This window comes from Oreochromis aureus, linkage group 11 (assembly GCF_013358895.1).
Source record: "Oreochromis aureus strain Israel breed Guangdong linkage group 11, ZZ_aureus, whole genome shotgun sequence".
NCBI classification, from domain to species: Eukaryota; Metazoa; Chordata; class Actinopteri; order Cichliformes; family Cichlidae; genus Oreochromis; species Oreochromis aureus.
Window position 1 is genome coordinate 8,225,716 of NC_052952.1, and position 21,803 is coordinate 8,247,518.

Here is a 21,803-nt window from a genome sequence, read left to right on the forward strand (position 1 = left end):
CTGAAATGGAAAGCAGGGGTGACCTGCGCTGTTGTGTGTGGATGTTTGTACGAGGCCACCTGCTGAAATGAAAGGACTGGCTACCTGTGAGTGAAAAGGGGGAAAAATGTGTCCATGAGAGTTTGTGTGTTGTATGAATTTATTAGCTGTGTGAGGGCTAGTCGCCCTTTTGAATGAAAGCACTAGATAATAAGCATGTTACAGAAGTCTGTGGTCCCTGCAAGTATTTCAGTGCTACACGCTTATGTCCTTTCTGTAATGACTCCTGCATGCGTCTCTGATCTCGTCTTCATCCATATAAATGAGTCAGCTCTGTGCTAGATTTCCTGATTTCCATGTGAGAGAACAGATAATGGATAAAGTGGATTAAAAAGCAGCAGATGATTTGAGCAGCGGGTTTAATTTGAATCATCGTCTGACAAAGTAACCCTGATCGCCGAGCAGAAAAAGCAACTTGACAGGGAGCCTTGGCGAGACCTTGCTTGACCAGATAAAATAAAAAAACTGTGAATGAATATAAGCAACTGTGTGTGGTTATCCACAGGGTTTGAGCCAAATGGCTCATCTGCTATCAATTGTGCAGAGCAGGGTGATAACAGAGCTTGAATTTTCAGCTCAACTTCTTTGTGCCCTCTTTGAAAGCTTGCTATCCTCTCCTTCTGTGGTTATTTTAGCAATATGGATCTGTACAGGGGAAAGTTAGCAGAGTAAATACAAGTAATGTTTAGCCAGGCAAGAGATCGATAGCTGTGTATTGATTAAGCATCAACTGTGGCCACAAGCAATTTCCTGGTCGTGTGTGTGTGAAGGCGAGTGATTGTTTTTTTTGTTTTTGTGTGTTTATAGAACTTTTATAAGTTCTAGCTTGGACTGAATAATGACAGAATGCATTAGTGTAACTTTTAGGGTTCTTCTTATATATATTATTAAACTCATGACTTAAAAAAAAAAGCACCACCTTTATTCATTTCTTCAAAAATAGACAATACATATATTTTATATCTATCTAGTCTGCTAAAATCTAGAGATTTATTTTGAAATTTTTACTAGGAGTGGTTATTTTAATTTTGTTATTTTTTATATTCTGGTGTATAGATTCGTTTTTCTGTCATTTTTGCTTTTACCCCCATTTACTTTCCACATTCGGTTTCTGGATCAAACAGGCACATGGATGCATGCACATCGAAAAGTGTGTGAAGTTTATTGATAATCCAATGCTTTCCACATGGCGGACAGATGGTTCTTCTAATCTTTCAGACAGACACTGCCTTCTGAGATCTGATCTGATCTTATGGTGTGTGTGTGTGTGTGTGTGTGTGTGTGTGTGTGTGTGTGTGTGTGTGTGTGTGTGTGTGTGTGTGTGTGTGTGTGTGTGTGTGTGTGTGTGTGTGTGTGTGTGTGTGTGTGTGTGTGTGTGTGTGTGTGTGTGTGTGTGTGTGTGTGTGTGTGTTTATCCGTGTGTATTTCTGCGGTTGAACTCAATAAGTCTATCCTCTGAAGGCCCCAGCTGTTATGTGTGTGTATGTGTGTTTTTTGGCTGCTTGTGTGTGTTCTTTCAGCATTTTTTTTAATATGTAGAACTTATCTATCGTTGGTAGTTAAGTGGTTGAACAGGAATATTATGATGTGGCTGTATTTCACTGTTTTCAGTGGGAAAGGAAAAAAAAAAAGTAGCTGTATTTTACATGATGCCAAAAAATCTAAATACTGGAAAAACCTTGACATGAAGATCACAGCCTTTTCTGTGTGCATGTGTCTTCCTCTGTCCATCTACACAAGAAGAAAGGAGCCTTGTAGATGTGCACCCACTGGCCACATTATTAATTACACCTTTTACCTTCAGAACTCCATTCTTGTTTCACAGATGGAAAACATTTCTCAGAGATTTTGGTCCACGTTGACATGAAAGCATCACAGAGTTGCTGCAGGTTTGTCAGTTGCACACCCATGATGCAAATCTCCTGTTGCACGACATCTCAGAGGTGTTTTATTCAGATCAGATTGGAGGTCGGTTCAGAGAAACTTTTTATTAATGCCAGAGGGAAATTGAATTGTCATAGCAGCATACATACAACATACACTCATGCAAAAAGAAGTATAGAAATAAACCCCCTGAAAATAAACTTGCATGCATTTTCACACAGAGAGCTGCAGGTCACTGAAAATTTTAACCTTGTGAAGGTTTTGTGTGAAAATCCCAGCAAATCAGCAGTTTCTGAAATACTCCACGCCACATTCGCAGTCACTTAAATCACCCTTCTTCCCCATTCTGATGCTCAGTTTAAACTTCAGTGAGTTTTCAGGACCAGGCTCACATGCCTAAATGCACTGAGTTGCTGCCATTTGATTGGCTGATTAGATATTTGAATTAATGAGCAGTTGAAAAGTAGTTAGTAAGTGCAAACATTGAATAATATACTTTGTTTAAAAGATAGAGAGAGCAGAGTTCATATAAAAAGCATAAAAAAAAATCTACATTTGCACGAACTTTAACAAGTCAGCATCTTTTGGTAACATTATTTGTCTGTCACCTTTCCAGAGGTGACCATACAGTAAAAGAAGCACTCTTATCTCTTAGCTTTATTTAGAAACCGATTTACTTTGAGGGAGAAAGTGTTGAATTATCATCAACAGAAGCTCTAAACATCAATAACGGCTACATGCGGCACAGGAACCGAGCAGTAACAGAAAACAACAAGACTCCTGCTGTGCCATTGCTACTTGAGTGACAGAATGACTGCTGGCAAACGGGGATAAATAAGAGATAATTATGCACGAGAAGTTTGTCACGTTGCTGAACGTTCAGGTGTGGAGCTTCTTCAGCGAGCGAGTTAGTGCAGCAGGTATGCTCCGTCCGATTTGTCAGTCACTTTAAGTGCGGGAGGCAACATCGCCCAGCTTTGTTGCCCCACACTTTGAGTCTCACGGCATTAAGTGCAATGATACGCTGGTGTGTGACTGCTTGCCTCGGCGTAGTGTAAAATTCTAGCAGCACGATTGTTTTAGCTTGATTTAGCTTCTCTGACCTGATATCTGATTAAAGCGACTCGGATGTGTGTAGGAGCTGGATTAGCATATAAAAAGATGGTGACAGGACATCAGATAATTCTGATGCCATCTGTTTTCAGTGGAATCTGTTAGGAGATGGAATGTGTGCTTTTTCTGTGTATGCGCCGCCCCCGCTTCCCTTCTCTCTCTCATCGTCCACGTTGCTGTTTTAGGCTCGGTGTTTGTTTTTATACAGCAGCGTTTTCTACCTTTTGGTTTTTTACTCTTTGTATTTGCAAGAGGAGAGATGCCGTTTTCTGTGGACAGACATATCAATTATTTATAATGAGAAACACTTTAATTGTTCCATTTTTGTCATGATTTATTAATTAGGGGAGGCGCATTCTTTGGAATTTGGCTCCATCTTTACTCCACCTATATAATATATTCAGGCACACATGAATGGAAGCGCACATTTATGTGTGCACGCACACACACACAGGTCTCATAGGCAGCTTTTCACTATCAAAATGCTTTCAGTTGTTCTATAGGATTATCCATTTGGATTTGCATAAGTGTTAATAAAACAGGTTTTTAATAACTTCAAATAAAAAGCGAATTCTGAAAAGATGAGAGTGAGAAAAGGGAGATTTTTTTTAAATGAGGCCCAGCAGTTTAGAAGGGGTGTGGTATATGATGCTCATAGGAAACTGAAAGCAGTGAAAAGCAGCAGGATATGGACAATGTGAGGTTAATGGAAAAAGTGAGAGTCCCTTTTTGCCAGTGACTACTTGGAAAATAAAGGTGGTCAATTTAAATTGCTTTCTATGTGCCAAGTCACTGATCTTTTTTGTGTTGCATCTTAAATTATGGTCAATTTAGAGAGTTAATCAATAGCTGCAGTTCAATTCATGCTCTTCAGTCAGAATAATCCTTGTATTTATTTTCCTTTCTTTCTGTTGATATATTTTTGGCATGATTTTCTCCATTAATCCAGTCATGAGACACCCCCCCTTTTTTTTTTTTTTTTTTTTTAGCTTTTGGTGTCCCTTTTTATTACATCCATATATCTCTCTTCCTCTGTCTTTAAATCCCAGCAATTATTGCAGTCAGGGTTTTTGAGTCACTGTAGATTTTTGGTGTTAAGATAAAAAGAAGATGATGAAAATGCGCAGCTCAAAAACGGACCACCCTGCTTAGTTTCTGTGTATGGAAATGTGCTGTGAACCAGACTAGCAATTTGTATTGGCGTGTGGTTGAATTTTTTTTTTTTTTTACATCTACATGCCGTTAGCAGAACAGCCCGTCTAATCACCAGTCTACCTGCCAGCCTCCACATTCCCTTTAATGCTCGGCACGAAGCACATCAGCAACCAGCCTGCCTCTGTGTACTGGAGGGTGGAATCTGTGATTAAGAGCTTTGTGGTATTCATTTTGAATGTGGTACCATTGCAGGTAGGGAGATCAGGTGATGTGTTCAGGGCAAGTCTGGGTTTCAATTAACAGCATTATAGTGATTATGGTGGAACTGCGAGTATATAGCATGGTGTATAGCATTTGTGGAGACACCGTATGAACAAGGTGGTGCATGTAATTTGTGGAGACACAAACAGCAGCAATTGAACAATCTTTAGGTCTGTCTCCTGTGACTTTTACATACAAGCTGCTGACTACTACTCCCTGAACCCCTTTGTGTCAAAGTAGTCTCTTCTATCCAGCTCATCATCCTTTCGCACCCTTCTCCCTTTACATTTACTTGGCTCTTTCCTACTTTGTACTTTGTATATTTTACTCTTATTTTTTTTCTGCCTTTGCCTCCACACTGATCCTCTAATCAGCTAACAACGCTGTCTGGGATTTAGTATTGAAATTACATACCATACTTCTCAATTTTTCTTGTCTCCTTGTCTTACCCCTCATTTTCCTCTCAAACAGGCTTGTAATTTTTCTTCTCTTGTCTTCCTTTACACTTTTTTTTAATCATATCTGTGCTTTTCTCTTTTTTATGATAGTTGGAGAGTGAATATAAGAGTGCAAGTATCAGGGGATGGTATCATCACAAGGGCATGTTATATGCTTCTGCTTTCTAAGCCATCAGGACACCCCCCATGCTTTCTATATCAGGGGAGAAAAAGGCACTCTCTGCATCTGGGCTATTTGCATACAATTTGCATATTAACCCCAACTGGCTGCTTTTAGAATGCCAAGAGGCTAAATTCAGTATTTATTACCACGGCCCATAACTAGTTTTCACTTTTCTGGGTGTCATTTGCATCTGATTTGCATGTCCCTGAGCTTAGATTTGGGAATAAGGAGCCAGATGACCTAAATTGTTTCAATTTCACCCAGAAGTTAAAAAAAAAAGAAGAGAAAACACAGAGGAAGCTCTAATTATTACTATTAATCAAATTAGGTCACTTTACATGTGAAACATAAATATGTGAAGTAGTTATTAGCTCCAAACGCTAACAAGCAATCTGAGTATAAACAGCATTAAGGCTAACCTCAGTAAAATTTGAGTCTAAGAATTATGCCTGCTTTTAAGTCACACACACATTTTTTTCTCTCGTAAAAACAAAACAGCAGTGCCTCATGTTTTTCTCGTCTTCCTAAAGATGTTTGATGTTGTAGTTGTAGTTGGCTTCTTGCTAAAATCTCTGATCCTTGTGGCTGGCTGTACAGCCACTAACCAGCAGAGGAATGGAGAGTGTTAATTCCACGTCTACTCCAAGTTTTATTTTTCACTCATCGTCAGTGATGGTTGCTCTTCATATGCAGAGTTAAAGATTATGCAATGTTCCTCTGTTGGGAGTCCTTCTCAGGAGTCGTTTTGAGTTTCAAAATAGCTAATTAGCCGTATATTTTTGGGCTGATTCAATCAATTTTTAAATATATAGGCTCAAAAAGACTAAAACAACACATAATCCAACATGTTGTAGGAGATTGTAAATATTTGATACAGTATCCTTTCGTTTTGCTAACAGTCGTACAAAAAGCCTTGAAATCAATATTTTCCTTTTTATTTTTTTAAATAATTTTTGTAACCCATTTCTGCCAGTAATATGTGGCCGAAAAGCAAACAACACAAATACACAGACATTTATTTTTAATGTCGCCATCCCCCCTTATGTTTTCCCACCGTGGAGAGAGCCGCTTTGGTGTTGTGGCAGTTATATTATTCAGCTGCTTTTCCAGTAATTCTCTGTTCCCACTGACAAACTTCTAACTCCACATTCTTCGCCTACAGCTGGAGTAGCCATGCTTGTTCTGCTCACGTGTCTAAGCAGCGCATGAACCTGGATGTTGGTAGATCAGGATCTAAACGGTGGAATTGGAGTCCTTTCAGCTGCCATTCCTTTACAGTGTGTATCTAAACTGTGGACAGAATAAGACAGGTCATTGTGTGTAATTGTGAAAGATGGTTATCTATTCTCTAGGCTACTAAAAAACAAACAAAAAACTAAAAGATCTGCTTTGGTATTCTCCCTTTATTGACCACAGCCCCTTTTAGCTACTGCCTCTACCTTTGTTTCGCCTCACACTCCATCTGCTACAGTACACATTCATTGCAGGCTTTTTTTCCCAGAGGACAGGTGAGCTTTTAACTACAGGTGGTTCCTACTTTTTAAGCTTTCTGTCCTAACTCTTTGTCTCTGTACCAGGTGACATATGGCATAAAAGAAAACACACACACACACACACACAGAGGAAATTTCTGGATCCTTGGTCGCCCTCTAACACATTCTTTTGTGTGCAGAGCAAACAGACGTGTGTTCTTTCCATGCACTATTTCTGTTTTTTTTTTTTTTTCATCGCACAATTGTGCATATACACAAACACACCCAGTTTCACACAAAGGTACACGCACACCATTGAATATTAACTGCCATCTCCTAGGGCAAACAGCAAATATAATCACATTTGTAATGGCAGGGAAATGGCGTGTCAATATTTGTCTAGTCTGTTATTGTTGTGAAATGGGGAAAAGACTGCGGTTACCATGGTGTGCATGACAGTTGGCTTTGAGGTACAGAAAGTCACTCTTTCTCTCGCTTTTTTTTTCATGAGCTCCCATCATAATTTTATGTGCTTTATAGTTAAATTATTTGTGATCCTTTGAAAACCAGCACATCTTAGAAATGACAATGGAAGCAATCAGTTGCTCCAGAGGAGTTAAAATGCAAATCTATATTTTTCTTATTCGCCTTCTCGCTGTGACAGAGGAAAGTTTTTCTGCATATGTTATAATATAAACTCCATCGCGTGATAATCACTAAATCGCTGAGTGTTTCTGTGCATCTTACATTTCCATATGAAGCGTTCTAAATGACGTGCAAACACAACACGCCGCAAATACCAGTAGATCCGAACACAAACACCAGCTTAGTTTTGCTAATGTGATGTCACGCAAGGTGCTGAGTCAACAATGGTGAGTTTTGATTTTGTCTTAGGTTGTATTTTACACAGTCTGTCAGGAAAGAATGGCCTGATTTCGACGTAACGTTTACTGGGGATTCATCAGTGTCTTCACAGGTTTTACGTGGTTGCTGGTTGGTAGCGTAACAGCAGCAGCGGCTACAGTGACGATAGACATGCATACAAAAATATGCGATGTGTTTGACTATCATAACGTCACATGCCGTGCATCCGAGGGGGGACACGTAAAGCACTAGTGAACATTGAAAGTTGTGTATGTTAAACTTTACATTCATGCGTGTATTTTAAAATTGACCACAAATTTCGGTGCCCATTGCTTTAAAAACAAGAGAATCCAAAGAGTGTAACTCCTCCAGAAGAGCATGACCTTGATCGATCAGATGAAAATGAAATCAACTTGAGCTAATGTGATATCTTGGAAACTGTGGATGCTAGCCTGCTAACGAACAAACGGGTAAACAGAGCTGATCTCTTCAGCAGAAGAAATCTAGCTTTTTGAAACTGGATTATTATTTTTGATACATGTGCATAAAGTGTCATTTTATCGGAAACAAACCATTTATTTTCACATTCAGTTTTTAAATGATCATTTTAATTAATAAATACAGTACCCCACACACATTTTTAGGACCTGCACCGTTCAATACGTTGAACAGGCTGTTTCTACTTACATCCTGTGTCTTAGACTCACGGATGGACTTTTTAAGACATTTCTTTTAAACAGACAGAGCAGAAACTGAAAGTTTGCTCGCTAATTCGTCTGCAGCATTGTGTTGTGTTGACAAGATCAGCCTGATGTTTGCAGGCAGCTGGCTGGCTAGTATTAGCTCCCGGCAGGGACAGACTGGATAAAGTAAAATCCACACCCTGTTTATTCGACTTATGGGCTTCATATGATGTAGCCAGAGAAAATATCTTGTCAACACTCACAGATTTCAGACCAGTGTGCAGACTTTTCCTTCTTTATTCTATTTCTCGTGTAATTGTGTTGTCTGGATCATATACAATTGGTACGGTCGGCTGCGGGGGTCTTAAACTGCGACGGGCCCGTATAAACACTCACCGTCTCATTAGTTTGGACTATTGAGACTCTCAGCAGCTTTTATAGCCATCTGTAATTTTTTTGCTAGATTAAAAATGATAAAACGCTAGCTTTGTGCACATTTGAATAATATTTAGCAAAGATGAAATATGTATAGGACACATGTGCTCAAATGCTAACGTCAGTCAGAGGATTTTTAAGAGTCTATATTGGATTTTAAAAAGGCAATTAATTGGAAAATAGATTCTTTATCCGGCCTTTGAAATTACACTGGAAAGCGAAAGTGTGTGTCATTTTTCACTCTGAGGTGTGTGGTAAAAGTGAAATCACTGGTATATTAATCTGTCAGTCAGTAACCTTTCAGGCCTTTCTTTCTCCCAGACACCCTGACTTTTGTGCCCTTGACTCTAATAATCCCTTTCTGGCTGTGTGAAATACCTTTTTATGTCTGCGCTGATGATCATAATGGTTTTCTGTCTGAGCTGCTGACTAGTGATTGGCCCCAATTACAGCATGAACCTCAGACTTCAAATCATCCTATCTATGCAAGGTGAGACATGTAATGGCAAAAATCTATTTAGGCCTCGCTTCCATCTCGTGCCTGCCTGCAGCTCAATAAATCACACTTGATGCACACTTAAAATCGCATGAAGTTGACTTCCAGATGTTTATCATCACTCTCCATTGTACATTTTTCCCATATATGTAACCCATATATGCCCTGCAAGACCTTAATTCTGCTGGAGACTGTGATTGGTTTGAAACACAATACCTGAAAATACATTTGTAACTCCATGACTGTAGTGGAAAAACATGCCTTAATGTTTCCCCGTGTAGGCGTGTATATGCTTGACTCTTTATATTGGCAGTTCACTAGTTTTGGTCTGAAACGGGGGCCCTTGTCTGGACCCAGGTGCACACACTGTGGCTCTGTGATCAGACGTAAGAGAGACAGATTGACTCCGGCCTCTTGCCCTGTGGAAGCAAACTTCTGCCATCCAAATTAGTGGTTGGCCTGTCTCGCAGCATTCATCATGCCTGCTCCACTTTCAGCTGAGTCGCGTGCTATTTTTCACCGAGGTACTCCCACTTAATCTTCTAATGCTAGCTCCCTCTCCTTTACCTATCTTCATTATTTTGTACTCTTTCTGTCTGTTTCTTGGATTTCATTTTTATCATTTTCCTTTTTTCAATCTCTTCTGGCTTGCTTTTCTTTTTCTCTTCCCCCCCCCTTTTGAATCTCTACTCTCACTTCACCTCCATCCTTCTTAACTTGTTAGTCTTGATTCTTTCCCTGCCTCTCAGCCCTGCATCCTCATCGTTTCTGTCTCTTTCAGCCCCTATCTGTCAGGCTCACTCTCCTCCTCCACAGTAATGTACTCAGAGTTGTTGAGGACAGGAGAGTAATCCCAAGTGAACAGATCTTTCTAAGATGTTGTCAAACTGTTGACGTGAGTGCTATCACGGGCCCCCGCTGTGCCTAACTTGGCATACCCTCTCTACTTCCCTACCTCCACACAGAGACACTCACACACACGGCCATATCTGTCCCTTGAGAAGAGTCAGGAGATTATGCACACATTACGAGAACCACTGCTGTGGATTTCTGCCATTTAACAGAGTCGATGTAGACAGTGAGTCTGAGAGGACTGCAGTCTGGTGTATTTGAGGTTTGTCAAAAATAGAAAAACTGTAAAATCTGACATCTCAGATGATGTAATTAGTACTAATATGTAAGCTTTTTTTTTTTCTTTTCAAATCTAGTTTGGGATTTTCCAACCCTGAAGATCAAATATTTGAAAAAAAGACGACTCAAAATGGATAAATTACTCAAAATCAATCTGAATGGAAATCTGGGTGAAAAAAAATTTCTCTTTGTGATCGTTCTTGTGTTTATTTTCCTCCATAGCCCAGTACAGTTTTCTTTAGCAGTCTGTACTGCTTTCAGTAAAGTTAGTGTATTCATGTTTGTACTCTAAAGTGAGTGTCTTTTAACTTTATAGACACATATAACATAGAAAATTAGTTTGTAGAGGGTATGGCAATCTATAGTTTTAAAACATAAAACATGGGTTGGCTGGTCAGCAGAGAAGCAGGCTGTCTGATCTGATTTCAGTTTACGGAGATGCTGATGACTCTGTAAACTATATGCCACCATGCTTTAAATAACACGTGAATAAATAGAGAGTTGGCCAAAAGAGGACAAAGAACTGATGCCCTGAGACGCTTTAGTAATATTGAGACACTGATTCTGTTGTGCACTAGTGTTGCCCTGTAGTTGCATCAGAAGATGAAGCAGTGATAAAGTTAGATGTGCCTGTGCCAGTGTTTTTTGTTTGTGCATGCTTTCTGCTATTTTTATACATATTTTAGTTCAGCTATAGCTGAAGATTGTTTCCGTTCTTGTTTTTCTGCTGATGATTATTTTTCATTGTTTAATCTATTAAGAAATTCATTTGCTTCCAACCTTGTAATGAGGACTTCATGAAAAAGTGAATGTAAACGTAGGATCCCGTCTTACCACAGCAATATGAGCAGTTTTCTCAGTATGACAGGTCTGAGCGTGTGTGTGCGCGTGTGTGTGCGCATGCAGTCAGCCAGCATCCCTCTAATGACAGTTGATTGCATTATCATCCACGGCTGAGTGGCTGCTCACCCTTGTAGATGTATGGACCAACTGCCAAACCCCAGGGCCTTCTGTCTGTGTATATGAGTGTGCGTATGTCTTAGTGTTTGTGTGGCTGTAGCTGTGTGCCAGTGCAAGTGCTTCCTTGTAAAATGTGATTGGAGGTGAAGCTCATAAGTCCTCTAAGAGCCATTCAGAATTTGCCACATCAGTAAGGCGCACACATACACTCACACTCGTCCCCCTAAGGAAAAGGAACCTTTTAGGCAGAAATGTTATCACCTGAGAATCAGCCTTGCCCCAACCAGACACACACACACACACACACACACACACACACACACACACACACACACACACACACACACACACACACACGATTGTATCTGTTATATTTGTGCTTGTTTACTGGTCCCTGTGACTGTGGGATGTTGTAAAGTCGCAGTTTTGACACAAACTGTTGAAAGAAATGATGAATTGACAAAAATGTAAAAAACAAAACAAGCTTGATTCAATTTCCCTTCTGTTGAATTTTTATGTGTTTGTGATAGTGGCATGAGGTTTTCTTTCTTGTGACGTATTAAGACTGAAGTAGTGCCAGGATAATAAAAGTCTAAATACATTAAAAGTGATTGTTTGAAATATTTATTTTACTGGCAATATATTTTATGAAATATGCTTTAGTATTTAGTTTAGTGTGTTTTTTTGGGGGTGGGGGGGAAGGAACATAAATAAATAAATAAAGGAATCAAAAGGGGGGGAAAGTGGGCTGTAGCCATATCTGTGCTAGGACATTATTCATGGCAGTGAGCTCTATCTGACTTCTGGGAGATGCATAACACGGTGGAGTGGGGTCACTGCCCCGCCCTGCCCTCCAGTCCACCTGTCCTCCCAGCCAGTACGCTTGGCATCCAGCTGTCCGGCCAGCCTATCAGCCAGTAAGTCCATACAGGCCTTGTTAGCTCAGTCAAGTGTGTCCATTCACCCCAAAGCCACCCCTTGCCCCAGCACTCTTACCCCGATGGAGCACTACAGCGCCGTATCCCAAGGTCAGCATGTCCTGTGCGTTTTTGTGTGTGTGTCTGACGAGCAGTCGGGGCAGCAGAGGAGGAGAAAAGACGATATGTTAGAGATGAAGGGTGCAATGGATGGAGGGTACAGGACAGAAATAACAAGGGGGAGAAATGCGTGTGAATGTGGGGGTGTCTGTGGGATGGGGCGGAAAGTGGGTCATGGTTTAGTCTGTATGTGAAGCACCAGGAGCATCAAAATGACCCGTAGGGCTGCTGTCTGCCCCTTCTCTCTGTCACACGCACGTGCACACACGCATGTCCCTGCCGTGGCTCTCATGTATCATCTACCAGTGTGGAAGAGGTTCAGATTTTTGTGGCCTAGAACACGGTTTTCCAACTTGTTCTTTTTCTTAAATATCTGTGTAGCTGTATTCATATCCACTGTATCAGCTCACAGGAGGACAATTCTTTTCAGAAATGGCTACACATACCAAATGTTATGCTTTGTGTATTTGAAGAAGAACATATAATGAGACGATACATCGGTTTTTAAAATCACCAAATAACAATATCAATACTGGTGTCAGTATTAAAAATACAATGTTGGTCAGGCGCTACATAAATGTATGGCACAACACATAAGAGCCACCTCGACGGGACAAGACTCGGCTGTCCATCGGCATCTAAAGGGCAAAGGTCACTTTTTCGAGGACGGCAATGTTCACATTTTGAAAAGAGAAGACAGAGGAGTGTTCACTGTGAACGACCATCTTTGAACAGAGGGTGTGGCTTACGATACCAACCGTCTGCCATCTATAATCCAGTTTTGAGATCCCTCCCCAGACGCCTTAACACCCACTCACATCCTGGGCCTTTTGACCTCAGTAAATCAAATGATAGGGTGGGGCTAGGCTTCATAATGGGTTCACCCGAAACCTTTACTGATTGTGACCCACACCCGTTTTCACACCTTGGCTCGTGTGATTAGGTAGAGGATCAATAGGGGGTCCATGACCCTCTTGGGGGACACTCCCACAGGGCTTAAAATCTGGGACTCTCCACCAGATGCTCTTAGAACTGAAGAAGCTTCTCGGATGAGAGATGAAATGTCTTCAAGAAACTTAAAGATGTCCAGACGCTCCTTATACCCACTGCGGAAAGATATTGTTTATAGCAACAATATCTATCACAAGTTCCCTATGCTATACTTATAGGGAAACTCTGGATGAGGATAGTTTTAGCCTACTATAGGTGGTGAATTAGCTGAAGAAATGAATGTAAAGGGTTTTCAGTCATTTAATCATTTAAACCGGCAGATTAGTCATCTAAGACCTGCTGAGTGGCCAGACTTTCAGTGTTTTCCTGTCATTTGTGTGTATACTTTAAAACATTTAGAATATGTAGAGAGATTTCTAATTTATTTTTTTCTGTATTTTCTTAACATTACCACAATATTTAAAAGGTGCTGTTGGGTTGGGGTCCAAATTCTGACAATAAAATTATATAGTGCCTCAAAAAGAGTTTTTTAGCTTCACATCCTAATGAATTTTGAACCGGTCAGATGCAAAATAAATGTAACTGTTTAATCTTGGTATGCAACACTGCTTTTGAAGACTGGTCTGCTTTTATCCTGGTAACAATGTAATGAGAAGGAATCTTCCACAACATAGATATAAGCCAAAGCTCTTAACAAGGTCTCTGTTGTTTTACTTGACTGAAATATCAGGTAACAGCTAAAAATTTAGTGCTCCAAACCTGCAGTTTGTTAAAATACTTGTTTTTCTTTTCTTTTCAGAGATGATCTAACTCTTTATTGCTTACAAGAAATGTAAAATTGGCAGACCTGTGGCTGGTATGGCTCATCAGTGACGAGGAGCAAATCATTTGTCCACATAATAAAGTAGTTTCCTGTACGCTATTTTTACTCTGATTTTAAAACATTTTAAAACCAACATTTCTGGTATTACAAAGATAATAATAATAAAAAATAAAACTATCAAACCTCTTGTTTAACTGGAGAAAGTGTGGGTTTAAATAGAGTGCGTCGTTTAAAAGTGGAAAACGGCTCTTTTTACAGTGAACAGACAATTTACAGTTTTCAGTGGTTAAAAACTGTAAGTTCCAGGCTAATACTGGAGATTTAACGTTTATCCGTTATATCTAGAGTTCAGAAAGCAGGGCGTGCTGGCCAATGGTGGCCTTTTTGTAATATTTGTAATATCCTTTTCATGTCATACTATAAAGTGACAGGACTAAAGTATCTTGTCTGTTCGATTTCAGCTTGTCTTTTGTAGCCATTGTTGCAGAGTAAACCTCGCTAACATTGACAAATGAACCATCCTCTAAGCATATTGCTGCCCTCAGTCGTGCTCGCTCCCTAAATTGGCACTCAATCATGAAAATTTGGAGAGCCTCTGCTTTTCATTATGGTTAGTTTGCCTGTAAAAATAATATTTGTAGTGGAAAATGAGTTCTTATACATATTTTATGTGCTTTTATATCCTTATTATTTAGTGCAAATGTAATTCGGCCCTAATAGAAAAATATAAAATTTATAATCAGTTAAATTTAGACACACAGACAAAACCACAGACATTTCTCATTTCTAAGTGCAAGGCAACTGTCTGTTTACAGTAAACAAGTGAGTGAAATTTACAGTTTTCAGTTGTAAATTGGCACATCTGCATACAGAAATTACCGTATTCCCATTCTGCCTGTTATTGTTTGTGTTCCTCTGCTTTCTGACCCTGCAGCTGAGCCTACTGTCTGCTGCTCTGCGGGGTGCTGCGCACACCTGTGGGTAAATCAACAAGAAATACAGTCATGTGCAAACACAGCAGAATTCATCATTTTGTAGTGTTTGTAAACCAAAAACATTTAAGTGTAAAGGTGAGCAGACAAATAGGACTCCGGCTCTGTTTCTAATCAGTTATGTTGATTGTGGATTTTTTTTTTTTTTTAAATGAAAATGTGTTCGGGTAAATTATCACCTGCCTTATTCCACACACGCTTTCAATTTCTCTCTCAGGATGACTCGTTTCTAAGTCGGTCCTACGTATTCTTTTATTCTTTTTAATTCATTTTTATATAAGAAACAATAACTTGCAGTCACTTTTTTTCCTTTGATTTGGACATTTTTCCATCCATACTTACTTGATGACTGCACCTGCTCCCAAACCTCCTATACATCATCTCCATAGGGAGTAGTGTGATTGAAATATGTTATGTATGACCCTGTGTATACGTCTGCAGCCACACAGACACACACACACTGACCACAGGTGCTGCTTTTCCAATATCCCTGTCTCTCTTGTATGATTTGGTTTTGGGGTGACGTTAGGGTGAGACACACACACACACACACATGCGCGTGCAAACACAGGGTGTAAACAGGAATAACCTCAAGGTTTAGATTTAATCATTATTTAAAAAAAAAAAAACAAAAAAAACGGAGAATCGAAGCCCTCTGTAGACGTACCGCACCTCCATTCACATACATAGAAATCGAAGCCAAGTTTTGTACATGTGCATGCACACAGGTCAATTTCTTTTTTATATATTGGGGTCAACGGTTTGGGATTGCTGGATTTGTTTTTGTTTAATATCATCGGAGAAACTCACAAACATACAGCCCAAAAATATCAATCTGTTGTGGTCAAATGGAATAGATTTCTTACACTGAGCAAAATATAAAACAGGCTTTTTATGTGCGTGCTGCACACTGAGTGAATAGCCATTATTACATGCCCTCTTTATTTCTCATAATATCAGATGCATACATTTATGCACTTGCATATAAATATGGTTTCACCATGAAGGCCCCAATGAGATTTTGTTTGGATATGCTGTGTAGAAATGTTGTTGTTGTTTTTTTTTGCTGTTCCATGTGTTCTGTGAAGTCTTAGAATGGCACAAAGGCAGGAACAGCATCATTAAACTTTTTACCTGTTACCCATTTACCCACTGGTGTCACCTTAGTCTAACTGATAAAGTTATCATTCATGGTGTGAAAGCACAGGGCTAGGATACAGATCTTTTTGTTCTGTATTAGATAAGATAAGTCAACAGTTTTTGTGCACTTTGTGTTTTAAGACATTGTCATGCCATGGCAGGCAAAAAATAACCAAATGACTTCTGCGCCATTGGCTGCACCTCTACCCTCATGCAAATGCATGCAAATATGAAATTCCAGAGATTTTCCAGTAACATCATGTCTTTATGTGGTTGGAATTTATCGGTGCTTAAATGGTGACTAAGTCAAGGTTACCGTGAGAAAGCTTTTGCTTTGATTGGCCAGCAGGACTAGAAAAGCGCTCTATAAAAGCAAGTCCATACCTGAGGATGAGAGATGAAGAGGCAGAGAACATGTGCGCTGACCCGTATTTCAATATTCTAACAGAGGATCTAATGCAGACTTAATTTTTAGTCTGACCCTAGGAAATGTTTAGTGTCCTACTAAGTCATCTATAGTCTAAATTTGCACTTTGATTCACTGATTTAAAAAAAAATAAAAAAAAATGCCACAAAACATGATCTAAAGTTCAGCTGCTGCCATTTAATCCATAACTACATAAAACCTTATTTTGCAAATGTACGGTCTTGCATCTTTGAGGTTCTGCGTCCTCTGCACATCTACAAGGTTGGCTGCTTGTAACAGCCAGCGCCTGTCTTTTATCGTCACATGGTTGATAGCAGTTATGCCTGGATTAGTTTTCAGTTAGATGAAAATGTGAAAGAAGAAGCAAAAGCAACTGTCACTGAGAATGTGACAGCGACTGTCAGGGCTCTGTTAATACGCCGCTCCCTCCGCGCCCTCTCTGTAAATGTTTAGTTAAATACAGCCTCCGTTTTCCAAAAATACAACACAATAAAGCGTCCTTTGACCTCGAACACCGTGTGATGTCATAAATGTGCCTTTGTATGTTAGCTTTGAGCTGCAAGGTAATGCTTCTACATTCGGGCTCATGGGATGTTGTATGCATTTTCATTTGCTGTTCACTTGATCATTCTTTAAGATTATTTGTATTTTTAATCAATAGATTAATTTCAAAATAAAGGCCCATTGCTAATATGATATATTATAATTCATAATGAGGGGAAAAAAAGTCACTTTAAACTAAATAAATAAAATAAATAAATCCAGGACGTGCACCATAATATTTACTGTAGTTGTTTTCTTTTTTCCAGTTTTTATCTCTACACTAGCAAGTTGTGCTTATTCTGTAGCTAGGATTGTTTTGCAGGGGTGTGTGTGTGTGTGTGTGTGTGTGTGTGTGTGTGTGTGTGTGTGTGTGTGTGTGTGTGTGTGTGTGTGTGTGTGTGTGTGTGTGTGTGTGTGTGTGTGTGTGTGTGTTTCTGTTAAATTGATGGAGAGCTTGTTATTGTTGGTCTGGAAAGCATCCCTTGGGACTGAGAGGAGAAAGCAACCACACAGCTGAGACCACTCTCACTAAAGTCCTGTGCGTGCGTGCGTGTGTGTGCGTGTGTGCCTGTGTGTGAGTTGCCTCTCAAATAAATGTAGGCATAATAAGAGCTTTTGCCAGCTGAACACTCTCTCTCTTTCTCTCACCCTCCCCGCGTCCCTTTCCGTTATTCATTTCCCAATCATCAGCACAAATATACACACATTTGTAGCTTTAGGATTACTCATTATGTCTGGTCTTTCTATTATTAGTTTTGTCCTTTAAAGAATTGATCACTCCAAACAGAAAAGCCCAAACAAACCCAAAACATGCTCGTGATTCATGCCCTACTGTTGTGAGTCACACGTAGTGCTTTTAGAAGGACTGTCTGTTTGTCTGTCTGTTTTGATGAGGCATCATTTAGTCAAACTTACTGTCGGATCCAGTCGACTAACAAACCTCAAGCCCCCCAAAACCGTCTGCATTTGTACATTTTAAAGATGCGGCGGTGTGCGTCTGTGCTTGTGTGTTACTGAATTAAAATCTCTGTTACAGATTGGTCATCATATTGAAATTTATTCTGTCTTATGTATTCAAAACGAGTGGCAAAGTGACATCATGAAGGTTTACATTTTAACGAACTGGAATTTGAATATACCGAAAAATGTTGAATACTTGGTCACAGCATGAATGAGAGTGGAGATACATTTGCATATATTTGTGTGGTACTATGAATAATTTAATAGTTGTTTCATTCTGGTTTGCCCTTGGTGCAGAAAAAAAATGGTATGTAGGCTGTTTGTTTGAGGGTTTGTTTTTTTTTGAAAGTGAACCCTATTGACTGGTAGAGTTTACCTAAGGTGTGCCGATTTTTTTTTTTTGGTAATTTTATTACATAAAACCACCATATAGCACATTAACTATAATGCTGTGTGTGTGAGTATACTTGGCTGCAGCAGGGAAGTAGATTTCCTGAAATATTTGGTTTAATGTTTAATGTGGCATAAAGGAGCAGGCTTCTAGTGCCCCACCACCAACGTGCCATTACACCCCCTTCAAATCTGTGTGTGACAGCTCTCCTGGCAGTACTAAGACTCCTACCATCGTCTCAAAGAGCACGTGTGTGTGCGCGTGTGAGAATTTATCTTATTTGGCACTTGATACAAAGCTGGTTTTCAGCTTTAAAAATGTAGTTGTATACTTGGTATATTATATAAGCTATATATGTGCAGAAAATGCTAAGTGGACACGGGAATCAACCTTGTTTTGTCGCAGACACTTTTTCCAGTGCGCTCTAATTCTAGTTTTCACAACATAGAGAAGTGGGAATTTACAGATGGGGTTAAAATTACCGACACACATTGGATCATTTTGTGAGTACAAACTGACTCACTGTGGAATTCAGACGCAAAGGAGTTCCACCAGAGACTAATTAAGCACTTCTTCATCTTTTAGGATGCCATGTGCTTTGTGCTTGACTCATTTATATGAGTTTTGTTTTGTTTTTTTCTGTGTGTTGGCTTCATCTTGGGTACTCATAACATTATAATGCTACGTTTGCTTTTCCAGTCTGCAAAAATAAAATGCGTTGTCTCTCTTTGTAGATGACCCGACAGAAGCAGACGTGTGGTTGCTCAACAGCTGCACTGTGAAAAACCCTGCAGAGGATCACTTCAGAAACTCAATCAAGTAATGAAAAAAACACAATGCACACACAAACAATATGTATCCTTGTCTTTTTCGAAGGATCGTTACATTTTAATAGGAACTGGAAAAAGAAGTGTTAACTAAGCTTTGCTAAGTGGGTCTTTTATATGGGGTTATGATGGCTCATTCTTCTGTGAGGAGAGTTAAGAATAAAGAAAAAAAAGTAAAAATGATAAATTATATAAAAAAAAGATACAATAAAAGAGTAAAAAAAATAATCTTAACACAAGTTAAAAAACTGGCATAGGTAGAATTGCTGCTTAACAGACAATCAGAAATAGTTTTCTACAAATTAATGTGTGCCAAAAAGATTTCCCCATTGTAATGAGTTTGTTTTCTCAGAATAATTATGTCTTATATTACTAAATCTGAATCATGATTACAACCATGTGTGACAAGGGAGCGCAGTTCACTCATAAATAAATGAACATCTAATTGTGTTTTGTTAGAAAACGTAATCCAGGATTAATTTAACACAAATGAACTACAAAAAATGCCATATTTAACACATTTAAGCCGAAATTCAGAAGCACTAAGTGCAGCCTTACTTCTCCCATAGGAAATAAGAAGGTAAGTAGCCCCCAGGTGCTGCTAATCAAATGCACTTGATTAATTGATCATCAACAATGGTGAGCACATCTATAAAAGCAGAAGTTTGGCCCTTTTGCTGGTGTGGATCATTCAGATGATCATTAAGAAACGCGAACATTTTCCCAGGAGCGGACATCCCGAGTTCAGAGCATGCAATTCTCATCCAAACTCCAAAAAACCCAAGAGGCACATCTGAGACTTTACAGGCCTTAATTAGCATGTTAAAGTACAATTAGAAGAAGGCTGAAACGTACGGTTTGTTTGTAAGGGTTGCCAAGAGAAAGCCTCTTCTCTCTGAAAAGAACATGGCAGCACAGCTTAGGTTTACAAAGTTGCATCTGAACAGACTACAAGACTTCTGGAACAATGTAGCTCTGGGCGATATGAGGAAAATCTAATATCACAGTATTTTTTTTTTTGGCTATAACACGATATGTATCACGATATGTTTAAATCACCTCCCAAATCAAATTTTATTTGCAACCATAAAGTGCCTAAAATGCACTATTGTACTGGTATACTCATTCAAATTCACCATTCAGTGTTTTTTTTCCCCACTTTGAATACAAAAAATCTGAATGAATTGAAATGTTTGGTTTTTTTTAAAAAAAAATTTATGGTTATTTTTCCCAGTCTGGTAGTGTAAAAACATGCATGTGTGCCAGGTAGAAAATTTTCTGGTTGGGAGGGGTAATGATGCATTTGCAGCGTGTGGGAGAAAGAAAACTCGCAGTGAATTACATGAAGACAGCTTAATATTGCCATGGCAATTACTCGATGTATACTCGATGGTTACGATAAAGCCATTTCAACCATCGTAAATGGAAAAACTTGTGAGACATCGAGTACATTCGCTATATCGTCCATCCCTAGAACAACGTGTTTTGGACAAACGAGAACAAAGTGGAGATGCTGGTCATGATGCACAGTGCCATGTTTGTCAAGACCAAACACAGGTAATGAGCACGGTGGTGTAGGGCTGATGATTTGGGGGTGTTTTGCAGATTCAGGTCCTAGGCAACTTGTGGTCATTGAATCAACCATCAACTCCTCTGTATACCAAAGTATTCTAGAGTCAAATGTGAAGCCATCTTTCTGACAGCTAAAGCTTGGTCCACAGTGGGATCATGCAATAGGATAATGATCCTAAGCACAGCAGGAAATTTACAACAGAATGGTTGAAAAAGGTGTAACGGCCCAAGGTCCAAAACTTAACTTGATTGAAATGCTATAACAGGACCTTAAGAGAGCTATGCATAAACAAATGCCTACAAATCTCAATGAACCAAGCCTAAAATTCATCCACAGCAATATGAGACACTGAAAAAGTTATATGGAAACTGTTACTTTCAGTTGTTGCTAGTAGGAGGTTCTACAAGCTAATGAATCCCGGGGTTTACTTACACTGCTTCTGAGTTTGTATTAAAATAATTGTAAATTTTGTGAGGACTAGATGGATTTTTACCATATTCTGACAAATAAAACCTCAGACTTGACAGAGGGTATACTTTACCATGAATGTAATTCTTTAAACATCTTTAATTATTTCAAAATGTACCTTTTCTACTCCATCGTGGACATAATTGTGATGCTTTTTTTGCAAAAACCTTTTTTCTTATGCATAATTTTGGATGTGTGTGTGTGTGTGTGTGTGTGTGTTACATCTTTTTAGCCTTTTGCCCGGTGTCAATTTCCACCTACTCACTGTTCTACTGGTCTCTCTCAGTGATGTGCACACACACACCCATTTGCATAAACACAGAGAAATTAAGCTAACTGTTTTGCATTTTGATTAATTTGCCTCCATCAGGGGCGCACACACCTGGCGGGTATGTGCTTTTGTTTGTGACTCAGAACTTGCATTTTGCTACTAAAGGTTTTAAGGTTTATTTTGAGTAAGAAATCCAAATCCCAAATAATTTAAGCAAACACATATATGTTTTTATGTCCATACGCCGCATATTATTGCATGCGGTTTTAACCTTACCATGCCAGTG

General features: G+C 39.3%; 1 protein-coding gene across 1 annotated transcript in view; it reads left to right on the forward strand.

Moving 5' to 3' along the window:
* cdkal1 (CDK5 regulatory subunit associated protein 1-like 1) overlaps window positions 1–21,803 on the forward strand; it is a 244,967-nt gene that overhangs the window by 18,501 nt on the left and 204,663 nt on the right. The window contains exon 4 of the mRNA XM_031751788.2: window positions 19,113–19,197. Within this exon, the coding sequence (XP_031607648.1) occupies window positions 19,113–19,197 (85 nt within the window). The remainder of the gene's footprint in view (window positions 1–19,112; window positions 19,198–21,803) is intronic.